Source organism: Ranitomeya variabilis, chromosome 6 (genome assembly GCF_051348905.1).
Source record: "Ranitomeya variabilis isolate aRanVar5 chromosome 6, aRanVar5.hap1, whole genome shotgun sequence".
In the NCBI taxonomy this organism is placed as follows: domain Eukaryota; kingdom Metazoa; phylum Chordata; class Amphibia; order Anura; family Dendrobatidae; genus Ranitomeya; species Ranitomeya variabilis.
In genome coordinates this window covers 166,335,013-166,351,766 of record NC_135237.1, presented here as the reverse complement: position 1 = coordinate 166,351,766, position 16,754 = coordinate 166,335,013, and the positions used below count along the sequence as shown (strand labels likewise).

Genomic DNA, 16,754 nt, shown 5'->3' with positions numbered 1-16,754 from the left:
CACTGGATATGGACAAGGTGTTTTTTGCTGTTTTTAAATATGTTTTAAATTGTGTGGTGTGCCAATAAAGACCTCTATTTTCTATATATGGTTTATTGTTACTTATATATTCATGCATGTGGTGTGCATAATTGGAGTGGTGCCTTTCTCTTGTTTGTCGTTTAGTTTTACCACTCACTTGCATGGCAGTGCGCTTGGTTTACTTATTTTCATGTTTCGGTGAACAAGTCATTGGCCAGGAAGTTGCCAAAATCTAAATTTTATTTATTTATCCTGTAGTCCAGAGGTGTCAAACTGCATTCCTCGAGGGCCGCCAACAGGTCATGTTTTCAGGATTTCCTTAGCATTCTACAAGGTGCTGGAATCATTCTGTGCAGGTGATTAAATTATCACCTGTGCAATACAAGGAAATCCTGAAAACATGACCTGTTAGCGGCCCTCAAGGAATGCAGTTTGACACCTCTGCTGTAGTCCATCCTCAAAAGTGTGTGGACTATAAAAAAACACAAAAACTGAGATAAACGCCAAGAACGGATTAGGCAATAATGGGTTGTCATCAGTCATCAGGATTTGGCCTGGAAGCTGATGTCCAGCTGCTATAGCAAAGGGCAGAAGTCTTGAAAAATACGACTCAACACTGTAAATATTGAGACTGCATGGCCTAGATACATTTGTCAGTAAAAGTGTAAAAAGTTATGAAATACTTATAATTATACTGCACTAACCATAAAAACAACTCGCTAAAAGATCTAAAAATGCTCAAACAGCAAACTTTGTGAAAACCAAAGTTTGTCAGCCTCAAAACTGTTGGCCACCACTATTGTTGCCACTATCACTATTGCCAGTGGTGTCTAGTAGGTTTATATGTGCTAGCACCAATCGTGGCCAATGCAGTAGGTTGTCAGCTGTACCTTTCAGTTGGCAACTGCTGTGGGCGGCGAGGCGCTGGTCACTTATTCCTCAGCACAGTAAAAATCTTCTGAACAATTAATGAAAAAAGCAAGAGGGTCAGCTTACCAAACATGGTATATTCACTTAGTCATGGCAGGAGAATTTGCACGGAGCTGCAAGAGTAACTCCAAACATACAATTAAATGGATTAGATGAATCTAGCAAAAAAGGCTCTACAGTCATGAGCAAAAATTTTGAGAATGAGACAAATATTAATTTTTCCAAAGTCTACTGCTTCATTTTTTCTAATGTCAATTTGCATATACTCCTGAATGTCAGAGTGATCAGCTTAACAGCAATTACTGTACTTGCAAAGTCAATATTTGCCCAGAAAATGAACTTTAACCCCCAAAACACATTTCAACATCATTGCAGTCCTGCCTTAAAAGGAGCAGCTAACATCGTTTTAGTGACTGATCCATTAACACAGGTGTGGGTGTTGATGAGGACAGGGCTGGCGATCAATCAGTCATGATTAAGTAAGAATGACATCACTGGACACTTTAAAAGGAGGCTGGTGCTTGGTATCATTATTTCTCTTCAGCTAACCATGGTTATCTCTAAAGAAACACGTGCAGCCATCATTGCACTGCACAAAAATGGCCTAACAGGGAAGAGTATCGCAGCTACAAAGATTGCAACAATCAACAATCTATCGCATCATCAAGAACTCCAGGGCGCCCAAGAAAGACCAGCAAGCGCCAGGACCGCATCTTAAAACTGTTTCAGCTGCGGGATCGGACTACCAGCAGTGCCGAGCTTGCTCAGGAATGGCAGCAGGCTGGTGTGAGTGCTTCTGCACGCACTGTGAGGCGGAGACACTTTGAGCAAGGCCTGGTTTAAAGGAGGGCAGCAAAGAAGCCACTTCTCTCCAGAAAAAACATCAGGGACCGACTGATATTCTGCAAAAGGTACAGGGAGTGGACTGCTGAGGACTGGGGCAAAGTCATTTTCTCTGATGAATCCCCTTTTCGATTGTTTGGGACATCTGGAAAACAGCTTATTCGGAGAAGAAGAGGTGAGCGCTACCACCAGTCTTGTCTCATGCCAACTGTAAAGCATCCTGAAACCATTCATGTGTGGGGTTGCTTCTCAGCCAAGGGAATCGGCTCACTCACAGTCTTGCCTAAAAACACAGCCATGAATAAAGAATGGTACCAGAATGTCCTCCAAGAGCAACTTCTCCCAACCGTCCAAGAGCAGTTTGGCGCCCAACAATGCCTTTTCCAGCATGATGGAGCACCTTGCCATAAAGCAAAGGTGATAACTAAATGGCTCATGGAACAAAACATAGAGATTTTGGGTCCATGGCCTGGAAACTCCCCAGATCTTAATCCCATTGAGAACTTGTGGTCAATCATCAAGAGACGGGTGGACAAACAAAAACCAACAAATTCTGGCAAAATGCAAGCATTGATTATGCAAGAATGGACTGCTATCAGTCAGGATTTGGTCCAGAAGTTGATTGAGAGCATGCCAGGGAGAATTGCAGAGGTCTTGAAGAAGAAGGGTCAACACTGCAAATATTTACTTGCTGCATTAACTCATTCTAACTGTCAATATAACCTATTGGTACTCATTATATGATTGCAATTATATTTCTGTATGTGATATAAACATCAGACAAACACTAATAAAAACCAGAGGGCAGCAGATCATGTGAAAATATAATTTTGGTGTCATTCTCAAAACTTTTGGCCATGACTGTATGTGGTACTAACACCACGTTTATTGCAAGCAATTAAAAACTCCATCAAATATGTACAGCTCACACAAATAATACAGTTCTACCTACGGTACTCATTTCGTTATATTACTTTAATCATGGTACAAACATGGTTTAAATCATGTCAGTTACATACTCTGCATTTAGAAACATCCTAGTAGAGCTCAGCACCACTGTCTAAGATAGATTAAAAAAACATAGTATGTCCCAAGCTATAATATACATACTACAAAGGAATCTAATATATTGTGATGAGATCCTGCCTGACATTAGGGAAATCTGCTCCTTTCTTCTCCAGAACTGATTTTTCATTCTTAAAATCTTCAAGTCATGTGTAAAATTTGTCTTCGATGGATACGATTTTCCCATCACTGAGATAGATGACGGTTGGTGCCTGTTAAGTTCTATGGAGAACTGTAATGTTTCCGTAGAACTGGCAGCAGACTGTCTGTGCCTGCTTCTAGCTTCTCCATCCAGTAGAAGTACTCGCTGCCATCTCCTACCTCAGTGATCAGAAAGTCTGTCTTCACTAGATACAGATTTTATCCCTGAATTAAAAGTTCGATTCAGGAGGAGAAAGAAGCAGATATCTCTTAAGATAATTACAAAGTTGCTTATTTGCATATGCACTATTGATTTTGAAATAAAAATTAAAATAATGGTTACTCTTTAACCCAAAGGGCACTAGAGTCTCTAAAGTGAATATCCACTTAGGCCACGTGCGCACGTTGCGAATTTGCTTGCAGAGATTTCTGCAAGGTTTCTGCACCTCTTGGCAGCAAAAACGCTACGGACGAATACGCTGCATTTTTGGTGCTTTTTTTTTTCCTGTGCATTCAATGGGTCTCAAATGCACAAAGAATAGAAATGCTGCCGAAAAAAAACGCACTGCAAATACGGACAAATCATGTGCACAACAAGTCAGGATTGTCATTGAATTACATTGCGTGAGTATTCCGTTGCTTTTTTGAACCATTTATGTGCAGAAAAAAAATGCAGCGAAAAACTCATCAAATAAGCAACATGTGCACAAGAGGTTTGGGTGAAGTATTTCTTCTACATAGAGTCAATTCACTGTTAAGGCATTACAGTTTTCGGCAGTATTCAAAGCAAGTATTTGAGAATTGGGCCTTAGAGTCCCTATTTTAAGTTTTCTTTTGTGATATTCTCCTCGTATCAGTTTATAGATTTTGTATTCCTGTAAATCTAAATACTTATATCCACTTTGTTCACAGCAGCATTATTTAGATATTGTAGATGCAGTAGTCACCATAGGGTTCATGGAGAGATGTCTCCTAATGTGCATCTTCGGTGGTCCTGTGCACCTATCATTGGATATTGAAAATTGTACATTTTATCAAATATAAAACATATATGAAGTATTACTAGTTATAAAACCGCGGATTGCCGAAATCTGACCAGTATTTATAGATAGGAAATGTTGGCACTTATAAGTCCACATTTGCAGAATCCTGATCTGGAAAGCCATGTATTTCAGGATTTTATTTTTGTAAATTACAAAATAATCTATAAAATGAAATAGAACCTAATGTAGGCGCTTTCTTGGTTACATATCTGACCTCAATATCCAAAATACATTGGAACTTAGGATCTCGATTCAACAAGGGCAACTAATTTTTAATTAGTAAATATTAACCTTTACTTACGGTAAATTGATTGGTCCAAACGAATGGCAAGAAAACATGCTGGTTACATAAGCATGTATGGAAACATTGCATAATTGGGGATATTTAAAAATGCTGTTTCCATGACTTTTCTATGGTACTAAAGTTGAGGACCATGATCCCTTTCAGGAAGTGCGGTATATTAGGACCTAGATGAGACAAGCAAATCTCTGTTGCAGGATTAACATATTTGTTCCATGGACCTCATGATTTATTTATTTTTTTGCTGTATATAAAAAGGAAGTAAAAAATAATATTAGTATTCCGCTTTTTAATTACCGTACTTTAAATTAGGAAAGTACCTAAAACTTCCATGAATAAGACATTGATACGGTAAACAGGATATCTGTGTTGAGCCTGTTCTTCATTAACGGACAGCAATTGGAGATCCTGAAAATTGAAAAAAGAAATTGAACGCTGCAAACTCTATAATAATGAATCTTTGATTACAAACCCTAATACTGGACAATCTTTGTAAACCTGATGTGCACTTCAGTGGTCCGACATGACATTGACAGGTTTTCTTGTCATTCACTAGGATATTACTGTCCCAAGGGCCAAAATTGTAGAGGTTGTGTGCCAAGCATTGTGCACAAGGCCAAACGCCAAGGATCCAGAGCTTGCAGTATTTTGTGGGTGACATAATATTGCTGGGTGTATGGGCCCTATTTTAGATTTACGGTTTTGTCTTAAAGGAATGTTTCCATCTCCAAGATCCTATCCCAATATGTAGTAGGTGTAGTAATTAATAATAATATTAGCAAATACCTTCAATTAGAAATGTAGTATAGTTTTTTAAATTTGCTGTCTTTCCTCATGGTCAGGCATTGCGGGACCTTAGGTATCCATGGTTACAACCACTAGCAGCTAGCCAACTGGCACTTCATCAGTGTAAGTAACCATAGATACCTAAGGTCATGCAATGCCTGCACATGAGGAAAGAGACATGGCGAAGAAAAAAAACTATACTACATTTCTAATTGGCATTTGCTAATATTATTATTACACCTACTACATATTCGGATAGGAAATTGTAATTCAGTGTAAAATGGTCTTCATAAAAAAAAAATTTTTAGCAGTCTGTCTCTGGCTCATTTTTAATATTTTTGGAAGGGTTTTACACCAAATTGGTTAAAATATCTGTGAAAAGTCATAGCAAAACATTATTCAATGAATCCTGCAAAGTTTTGGGGGCTGAGATAAAAACTGGTCACCAGACATCATATATTGTCGGGTATGAAAAGGGATTGAGAAGAAGAAATATGTGGAGAATAAGAGAGTACAACAATAATGAAGCACCTTTAGCAATTGACTGCCCGAACCAGACCGGCACTATGGATCAAATGCAGGTTAACTCCCTAAAATCTGACAGCGTTTAACCAAGGAGCCTTTCATTATTTAGATGTGGATTCAGTACCTAAATCCTAACAACATTTGGTGTCACTCCAGCAGTAATTCATGTTATTGAGGTATTTCATAGCCCATGCACATGCTACGGAGAGGATACAGGTAGAATGATTAAAAATCTGCAGTTTTTAAAATTCAATGACTGTTCATTATTTGTTTGAAAAAACTGACCGTCACATCCAAACATAGATCAAGTGTGAACAGGTGCTGAACCTTAGAGTCACCAACTCCTATACAGTCAAGCAAAAAAGGCAGCACACTGCAGCGCTAACACATGCAAACATGAAACACAGAAATTGAACTGCATTACTGCACTAAAAATATGAAAAATGGGAGCGTTTAGCGCATAAAAAAGGCCAATTTTGTGTGTACCTGGTAGCCACTTTACGGCATCTCTCTTATACCATGTCCTACGCTTTCCTTCCTCGCTGAGAATAAACGTCTCCATGTGAATGGGTACCTATGTTCATTATTTGCTGCAGATTCCACAGGGAATGGCCGTAGAATGGAGCCGGTCCATTGAATTACAATAGTGGAAACCTATGGCAAAAAAACTAAATTGCCTATGGATGACTTGTGTACATTTTGACATAGAAATTCTTTTATTGGCGATGTGGAAGAGATAGAGGTAATATGATAAACATATGGTGGGACTGCAGTAGAATCAAGTCATTCTGGGAAAAAAAAATTAAAATTACTCTTTGGTTACGGGTAGTGATGAGCGAGTGTGCTTTCTGAGCATGCTCGGGTGTTCTCAGAGTATCTTGGGCATGCTCGTAGATTGTTTGTGTCCCCGCAGCTGCATGATTTGCTTCTGTTAGACAGCCTGAACACATGAAGGGATTGCCTGTTTGTTACTGAATCACCACATGTATTCAGGCTGTCTAACAGCCGCAAATCATACAGCTGCGGGTACTCAAACATAATCTATGAGCATGCCCAAAATACTCGGAGAACACCCGGGCATGCTCAGAAAACCCAAGTAACCAGCACACTTTCTACTGGTTAACATGATACCAAATCACCGTTTGTTTTTTTTCGTTTAACTAAATTGTGATCGTCACAGTATCTTTACCCCAATCCTACCCCCTACCAGGAACTGCTGCTGATATATCATGGCTGTGAAGGAAAGGTGGAAAAGGCGGTGTGAGGGGGAAAAGAAAAGCTAAGCACCAAAAAATGAGCACAAATGCTAATCAGTAGAGATGTGCAGATCACTTTGAGCAACCACAGCTTCTGTCCCGAGAACACTCACTGGACCAGGGTTGCACAAAGGATGCAGGAGCTCTTATGTACGGATGACTGCCAATCATGATCGCAAGTTCCAAAAGAAACATTGATATTGCCATTCTTCTATAGCGCTAGGTAACTTCACAATTACTCAGAATTAAAACCTACAGCAAAGTTATCTAAATGCTTGACACGTCTTCATTATAATGCAAAATTACACACTAGACCAATTCAACACCAGCACCGAGGCTTATTGTGCAGGTATCACTCCCACAACATTCTCCACATAGAAAATTCCCAAGCATTGTCTATGCACTAGTTAATAATACTACCAAGAGCGAATATCATTCGTGTGTGTATGTATGTGTGTGTGTATGTATGTATATATATATATATTATATATATATATATATATATATATATATATATATATATATATATATATATATATATATATATATATATATATATATATATATATATATATATATATATAGTGTGTGTTTGTATATATTCAACCTATTAACAAAGATGGTATGTGGCCTCTGCTGCACTTGGAATGGGGGTATGTTCTAGTAAGGGTGAGTTTGCTGGTCTTTAACCTAAAAGAGAAAGCAAGATGATAACATCATAGACCTATTTAAGGCGCTTAGTAGTAGTGAGCGAACGTGCTTGGATGACGTCTTACCAAGCATGCATGGCTTGCTCCTTTATTATGTTCCAGTCCCTGCAGCTGCAAGATTTGTGGCTGATATGCAAATTGCCTCTTCAGAGAAAGAGGACTTAAACTCTCTAGCGCCACGTGTTAGAAGTAGCAGTCCTACAAGTCACAATCAACCCTTTAACGCAGTGTTCCCCAACTTCGGTCCTCAAGAGCCACCAACAGGTCATGTTTTCAGGATTTCCTTAGTATTGCACAGGTGATGGAAATCCTGAAAACATGACCTCTTGGTGGCTCTTGAGGACTGGAGTTGGGGAACACTGCTTTAACGAGTCGTGCAATATGACTTAGGGTAAAAGCCTCAACACATGTTGGGATTCCCTAAGGCCTCTTTCACACTTCAGTTGTTTGGTGTCAGTCTAAATCCGCCATTTTCCTCAAAAAACTGATCCATTTTTTTTTCGACAGATCCGTTTTTTTCCTCATAGACTTGCATTAGCGACGGATTGTGACGGATGGTCGTCCGTTCCATCCGTCATGCAACGGATCCGTCAAAATTTGGCGGACGTCATCTAGACATTGACGGTCATTGCAACGTTTTTTGTCTGCGTTGAAATGGCGGATCGCGACGTATCCGTCGCGTCCGTCATTTCATAGAATGGCCACCTATGGGCGACGGATCCGTCGCGACCGTCATTTCGGCGGATCCGTCGCCCCAATCCGTTTTTTCAATTTTTTTCAATTGCGCATGCTCCAAAAAGTATATACAACCCCCGAGTAACGGATCCGTCAAAAAACCGGATCCGTTACATCCGTTTTTTCAACTATTGTGACGGATCCGTCATTATGTCGGAAGTGACTGACGCCAAAAAACTGAAGTGTGAAAGAAGCCTAACAAACAGGCAATCCCCTCATGTGCTAAGGCTGCCTAACAACCGCAAATCATGCAGCTGCGGGCATTCCAACATAATATCCGAGCACGCCCAGATGTTCGGATAAGACGTTATCCAAGCACGTTCGCTCATTGTTAGTGCTTAGCTTATGGCCCCTCATACATTTAGGGCTGGCATTTTCTGTTGGTCCCAGCTAGCTACACCTTCTTTTGGAACTAGTGGCGTTTAGCAGGAGGGGATGTTGTCAATTAATATAGACAAACTCCTCAAAATATACTGCACAAAGTAATGTTAATTACAACTGAAATGTACATTACTTACTCTGTCGCATGAAAGCTCAAATTCATTAAAGAGGACCCTTCACCAGGTCAAGTGTGGGTCATTTTTGCTTTTATTTTATACCCACTATTCCCGAGTACTTTTTTTTTTTTTTTTTTTTAATTCACTATGTGGCTCCAGAGATTTGGGGGAAAAAAAATGTTACTTGACATCGCAGCAGCCAAGCAGTGAGCTCAGCCACTGAGCTCAATAATTAGCTTCAGCACTCTCAGCATGGCGTCCGTGCCACAGCCAGTACCACATACCAGGAGCAGTGGCGGAGACTCGCCGGTGGACCCAGGTAAGGTGAGTACAGCGCGTTTGGGGTTAGGTTTTTTAAAACAAAGTCTACAAAAGGCGATTTATTTTTGAAAGGGAACCCTTCAACCACGAAGACTGTGCTTTAATATTTCTTGTGGTTTGGTGGTCAAAATGAGATTTCCAGGTTTGTCCTTTTTTAAAAAATTCACACTGGAAAACAGAATGCATATTATTTAATATCATTCAGCAAGCTCTGAAAAAAAGTTATTGATTAAACAGTTGGCAAATTGAAATAAAATTTCCAGCAGTGTGCGTCCATTGGCTTCTGTATAAGCGCTCTACACAAAAATGTAAAAATAAATAGTATCAACAACTTTTTCAGAATGCTGTCTACTTAAATGGCCTACAGTAGAGGCCTGGCTTATTACGTATGACTCTGATATAGCGGCGTTCACAGAAAGAATGCACCAATTTAAAAAATAACTTTTAGTAAATTCGTTAAAAATAACACACAAATAAAGACAATAAGTCATTGGCTATCCAATAAATCTACCAAAAGATCCCAAAGGAGAAGGTTTAAGAAAGTACAACCTGGGATACCCTACCGTATCCCTAAAGTACCCTACCTATCCACATAGGTTGGCACCTTAGATACGCAAGTGGCGACCCCACTCTACGATGGCTTACCCTAATATCCCCCCTAAGAGTCGCTACAAAATCATTCTATACCGCTAACAGGTAAACTATAATGAAATCCACAATAGTGAAATATAGTTTAGCAGCACAAATGTAGTCTTGCGTAACATAAGCTAATAGCAATATCCATATATGGTAACCTCAGTTTTTCAGTGTAAAAACTAGGAGTCTTTTAAAATTTCCATTAGCAAAAATTCAGTGGAAAAATATTTAATTTTTATTTCTTAAATCAATAGTACACATTAAAGTAATCAACTTTGTAATTCCTACCTACCCATATAAATGTAGGTTATCAGCCCAGGAGAGTAATCACATTAGGATAGGTTCTACCGAGAAAAATTGACCGATATCCATAAGAGTGTAGGTGAAATATGCTCCATAATCACACCATTTTCTTATGGATATCAGCAGCTGTATTGCCCCTTGGAACTTTCCTAAAAATGTAAGGAAAAATGTAATACAGTATTTCCCTAATTGTACAAATGTAACTTGTTACACCATATAAACAAAGCAAATAAAGGCAAATATATATATTTTTAAATTACATCCTTTCCATTTCATAAAGTGTAATCACTACATTTTTTAACACATATCTTTTAATATGGCTCTCATAACCTGAAACCCATCCCCCAGAAAAAAAAAAATTGCTCATTTCAGTAGGAGGTAGATGTGCAGTACCTCTCCGCAGCCACTATAATTGTGATGGAGCTGCTGTCTTCCGCCAGCATCCAAGAAATTTCATCCACTGCTGGTAACAGCTGATCGGCCGGGCTGCCGGGTGTCGCATCCCCAACAATCAGGTAATGATGGCCTATCGTAAGGATAGGCGATCAATTAAAAAAGTAGTGGCCAAGCTCTTTTAGGACACAATGTAAAACCTCTTTTCAATATCTGAGACGTTACCCTTGTCTATTTCTGTGGGGGGGGGGGGTGTCATCGTTTCTTAAAAATTCATGTCACAATTAATATGGCTTTATTTTTTAGAAAATTGATTTTCTTTCAAAGTAAAAATTGAAAAATAACCCAAAGATGGCTGCCAATAAGCCTAAGGGACAGAACTCTTTGGCACTGCATAAAGTCATCATGGTGGGAAGCGGTGGTGTGGGAAAATCAGCTCTAACTCTTCAATTTATGTATGATGAGGTAAGTGTACACCTGCTCTGCACGTCTAATTTGTGGCATGAAGACTTCCGGCTTCTGTATACTGTAACTTCATCAAACTGATCATCTGCCAAGAACCCTGATGAGTATTAATTATGTAAGTGTTTAGGGATTGCTTCAAGGGAATCAGTCGGCAGGATTTTTCACACCCCAAATTATTTTTTTATGCGCATGTAGCTCCTTCGAAGACAAATCCACCAATACCTTTACATGGCCAGTCTGTTCTTCTATTATTTAGAAATCCGCATTTGAATTGATAGGCAAATGTAGCTGTAGATCAAAAGCCTCTGTCACTCCAGCTCTATTCCCTGCCCAGTGTTGCCTCCTCCTGTTTAACTGAAGCCTCGTCTTCCTGAAGTCACACAGCATAGAGGGAGTCGGTCAAGTAGGAGGAGGCAGCACTGGGCAGGGAATAAGAGCTGGAGTGACAGAGGCTTTTTGATCTACAGCCTCATTTTCATATGAATTCAAACTCTGATTTCTCAGCAACACTGGATCAGACTTGCCATGTAAAGATATTGCTGGACTTTTCTTTGAAAGAGCTACATGCTCATAAAAATATTTTTTTTGGGGGTGAAATACTACTGAGAGATACCCTTTAATATTTACACAAGATAAAAATCTACCGTATATAAAAGATATTATTTCAAGTTGTGTTGATTAAAATAAACTTTTGTTCCTGGGAAAACCCCTTATAAGTCATTAACTCTGGTGGAGGGATATGCTAGAGAAATCGGATATACACTGGCTTGCAAAAGTTTTCACCCCCTTGGCATTTTTTCATGTCTTGCTATCTCACAACCTGGAGTTTCACTTTTTTGTTTTGTTTTTGTTTTTTGAGGGTTTGCATCAGTTTATGTAAAGAACATGTCTACAACTGTTAACATTTGGTTTTCTTGTTATTCTGCAGCAAGCAACAAATAGGACAAAACCTCAATGTGCATAGCTGCTATTCACCCCCCATAAATCAATACTTTGTAGAACCTCCTTTTGCAGCAATTATAGCCACAGTCACTTTGGATAAGTCTCTGAGATTTCCACATCTTGCCATTGGGATTTTTGCCCATTCCTTAAGCCACAACTGCTCCTGCTACTTCAAGTTAAATGGTTTCCTCTTTTGAACAGCAATCTTCAAGTTTGACCACAGATTCTTAATAGGATTAAAGTCTGGACTTTGACTAGGCCACTGCAAAATATTTATACTTTTCCCCTTAAACCACTTGAGTGTTGCTTTACCACTGTGCTTTGGGTCATAGTCTTGTTGGAAGGTGATCCTCTGTCCCAGTTTCAAATCACTGACACACTGAAACAAATTTTGCTAAACAATATTCCTGTATCTCTCACCATCCATCTTCCCCTCAACTCGGACCATTTTCCTTGTCCCTGCTGCAAAAAAAATAATCACCACAGCATGATGCTGCCACCACCATGTTTCACTGTGTGGATGGTGTCTTTGGGGTGCTGAGCAATGTTGCTTTGGCACCAGACAGTGTTTATTTTGGTGTCGAAAAGTTCAATTTTGGTCTCATCTGACCACAGCACCTTCCTCCATTCATGTGAGGAGTCTCCCACGTGTCTTTTGGCAAACTCAAAATGAGCCTTACAATTTTTGTGTAAGTAAAGGCTTTTTTCTGCCCACTGCTCCATAAAGGCCACCTCTATGGAGTGTACTATTTATTGTCGAAATATGGACAGATGCTGCAGACTCTGCTTGGGAACTCTGCAGCTCCATGGTTACCTTTTGGTCTTGTGCTGCTGATTAATGCCCTCTTTGACCGGGCTAAGAATTTTTTGGTGGGTGGCCTTCGCTTGCCAGTTTTGTTGTGGTACCATGTTCTTTCCATTTGATGGTGCTTCGGGGGATCATTAGAGATTGGGATATTTTTTTATAACCCAATCCTAACTTGTACTTCTCAACATCTTTGTTCCTGATTTGTTTCCAGATCTTCATGGTGTTGTTTGGTTAGTGTTGCTTCTTGCCTAATGGTGTTGCATCCACTATTGACAGACCATGTGACACTTAGATTGCATATATGCGGACTTCCTATCGTTAAGCATGTGACTTATGAAGGTAATTGCTTGTACAAGAAATTTTTAGGGGCTTCATAGCAAAAAAGGTGAATACATGTGCACATGACAATTTTTCATTATTTGATCCCATAAATTTAATTTATGCCTATATTTTTCTCACTTCAATAGCTTAGACTATTTAGTGATGATGCATTACACACAAATCGGATTACACGAATATTTAAGCACAGGTTGGAATTTAAAAAAAAGAAAACAAGGCGGGGGGGGGGTGTGAATACTTTTGCCAACCACTGTATAATGCTTTACAAACTTTCATCACCATAGTTTATTATATGATTTGTGCTTTTATGGCAAATTCCGGTGTTTACAAAGATCTTCTTTTTATACATTAGTGGCAGCAGTGGTAATCACTTTACTAGTTTTATCTAATTTTCGTTATTTATTTATTTTATTTTTTTTTTTAAGTTTGTAGAAGATTATGAACCAACCAAAGCTGATAGCTACCGCAAGAAAGTTGTGCTGGATGGAGTAGAGGTCCAGATCGACATCTTAGACACCGCTGGCCAGGAAGACTATGCAGCAATCAGAGACAATTACTTCCGAAGCGGTGAGGGTTTCCTCTGTGTGTTTTCCATCACAGAACAAGAATCTTTTGCTGCTACTGCAGATTTCAGGTGAGCACGCACCATGTCTTATCCCAAACACTTCTGACATAACAACTCTGTTCATTAATTTTTGTTTCTCTTGAACATACAGCAGTTAATTTGTCACTTTTCATTAAGATACAAACTGATGACACAATGCAGCTTCTTCCAGCCATATAAATAATCACTTCTTGGAAACAACTCTTCACTCCAGTGATATCAGTATGTCGTCCCGATTCCTAGGAAACTGCTACATAAAAACCATTGCTACCAAGATTGCATTGTAAAAAGGAGCTGTCCTTGCCTTCAAATGCAAGACCAGCATGCCCTCTACTTGAAGGAAATGTTCTGAGCTAAATGTCCATTTCCCTCCCCCCACACTCCAGAAACATAGTGACAAGTCAATCAACTTCATACGAAACTTGCCATGTGCTTCTAGGAGATAAAGAGATAAAGGGAAAGCTCTCGGGACCTTCCCAGCCAGAGTGTTGCTGAAGAGACCACCTCCCATTCTGGTTGCTAATTACTATAAATTTGTTGCCCACATAGGTCTGATGAACATTGCGGTTGCCTTTTTCACTGCAATCAGTTCCTTGTAGTTTCATTCTCACAATAAAATGCTGCACTAAATGCCAAGAAATGTTGAGTAAATTTAGTTGTTGGGAATAACTACAAACATGATCTAGAAACTTAACGTTACAGAACGTTATTACCCTGTTTTGCATGTCCCGCTCAATAATGAAAGTTAGTAGTATTTGAGGTGAAACAAAAAGATTTCAAAGAGTCTTTGTTCCTTTCCTGGGGATTGTGATTATATCAATATCGCTTCATGTTTCACTTCATACTCATTGCCCTGTACTATTGGGGGAAAATGTTATAACTTTATAAGTGGGGAATCTGTGAGAATATAAAACAATACCAATGAACCACCAATGATGGTCACAATTTATTTGGTAAGAGCCTCTATGCTTGGTGTGAAAAGGCAGATTGTCACTTACAGGTCTTTCTGTGAGCGAGGAGATGGATGGGTGGTGGTTTATGGTTTGTGTGATTGGGGCATATATTTTGGGTGAAGATTGGGGCTGACAGTCCTTTTATCGTTCATGTGGTGAGAGCTTTTAAAATGGGGGGGGGGGGATTTGCTGAAGCACGTGGTGCTTAACGTTGTGGTGAGAGCCTGTTTGCTGCACGGGGATTTGGAGGGCAGTGGTTATGTGACAAGGGCCTATATGCTGAGGCATGGAGTATACCATATTTTTCAGATTATAAGACTCACCTTTTTCCCCCCCAAATTTACAAATATACCTTACCGGCCACAGTGGAGCAGGTTTCCAGGGTCGCTGCTGGAGGAGGCAAGAGTGGAGCGTTGCTGCATGCTGGGATGAAGGGGGGTTCAGATGTGCGACGCTGCATGTATTCAGTGGTGCGGGGTCTCCGCTGACAATTTGTGAAAGCCTGAAGCCCCCGCACTTCCATAGTTTACTATGTGGTGGACTCCGGGAAAATGGCTGCCGGAGGCGGTGCATGCGCAGATGGAGATCTTGGCGCAGAGATCTCATCTCCTGAGATCTTGGTGCCGAGGTCTCCATCTGCGCATGCGCCGCCTGCGGCAGCCATTTTCCCGGAGCCCCGCACTTCCATGGTTGCCTGGGCAGCGCATGCGCAGATGGGTGATCTTGGCACCGGGCTTTCACAAAATGTTGGCAGAGCCCCCCACACCACCGAACACCCACAGCGTCGTACGTACGAACACCCCTTTCTCCCAGTCTGGGGTCCGCAGCATCACCCCATTCCTGCCTCCACCTGCAGCGACCTTGGGACCCCGCTTCACCGCAGCCACCACCCCGGTAAGCAATAAGACGCATGGATTGTAAATAGCGCCACCATTTTATTTAAAAGTTTTTTGTTTTTTTCCCTATTTTTTTCCTCAAAATTTGGGGTGCGTCTTATAAACCGCAAAATACGGTATGTCCTCTATTCTGATGTGCGGGCTTTTATCTATTTTTGGGTCCAGTAAAGGAGATCTTATGTAGTATTTGAAAGTCAAATGTTGTTTGTTTTAGGCATGACTTGTATAAATGAGTGGGCATAAGTAAAATAATTTAGAATGGTGCATTAGATGGGCTGCTATTTCTTCCCGTCTTCTGAGCACAAGCCATGACACAGTGTCCGATCCATTACACAACAAACACTAATTGTCCTCCACGACCCCCATTAACCTATAATGGGATTCATCACTTTCAATCATTCTATTGGGAAAAATAGTTTACCATGCTACGTTCCTCTTCTAATCAAATCTGAAGTAACTGTTAACAGAGGCTGCAAACGTGGCAGTGGGTTAACAACCTTATATTCTCATTCTTTATAACATTGCATTGGGGGCACTTGGCTTGAAAAAGTCAAGTAAAAATTATTTTAAATGACCAATTATAAATTAAATATTTTAGATACCACATAGCAGTACGTGAGTGATTTATATTGGAATCCATACAGATATCTCATTATAAGTGTAAACTTGTTTAGGGAACAGATACTACGTGTCAAAGAAGATGAGAATGTCCCTTTCCTTCTTGTCGGAAACAAATCAGATCTGGAAGATAAGAGACAAGTTTCTGTAGAAGAGGCAAAGAGCAGAGCTGATCAGTGGAATGTTAATTATGTCGAGACCTCAGCAAAGACGCGGGCCAACGTCGACAAGGTACATTAAAGAGGAGTCCGATCCTTTATTGTGGGTTATTTTATTTCCTCGTGTATTTATTATGCTTACTTATATAGCGCTAACATATTCCTTTCTAAGGCTACGTTCACATTTGCGTTGTGCGCCGCAGCGTCGGCGCCGCAGCGCACAACGCAAACAAAAACGCAGCAAAACGCATGCACAACGCTGCGTTTTGCGCCGCATGCGTCCTTTTTTTAATTGATTTTGGACGCAGCAAAAAATGCAACTTACTGCGTCCTCTGCGCCCGGACGCGAGCGACGCATGCGGCGCAAAACGCAAGTGCGACGCATGTCCGTGCGCCCCCATGTTAAATATAGGGGCGCATCACGCATGCGGCGCCGCTGCGGCGCCCGCCGCTAATGTGAACGTA

General features: G+C 40.3%; 1 protein-coding gene across 1 annotated transcript in view; it reads left to right on the top strand.

Moving 5' to 3' along the window:
• Nucleotides 1-16,754, top strand: part of RALA (RAS like proto-oncogene A) — a 96,279-nt gene that overhangs the window by 76,045 nt on the left and 3,480 nt on the right. Inside the window, exons 2-4 of the mRNA XM_077269210.1 lie at nt 10,813-10,971; nt 13,486-13,694; nt 16,188-16,362. Coding sequence (XP_077125325.1) covers nt 10,858-10,971; nt 13,486-13,694; nt 16,188-16,362 — 498 coding nt within the window. The 5' untranslated portion in view covers nt 10,813-10,857. The remainder of the gene's footprint in view (nt 1-10,812; nt 10,972-13,485; nt 13,695-16,187; nt 16,363-16,754) is intronic.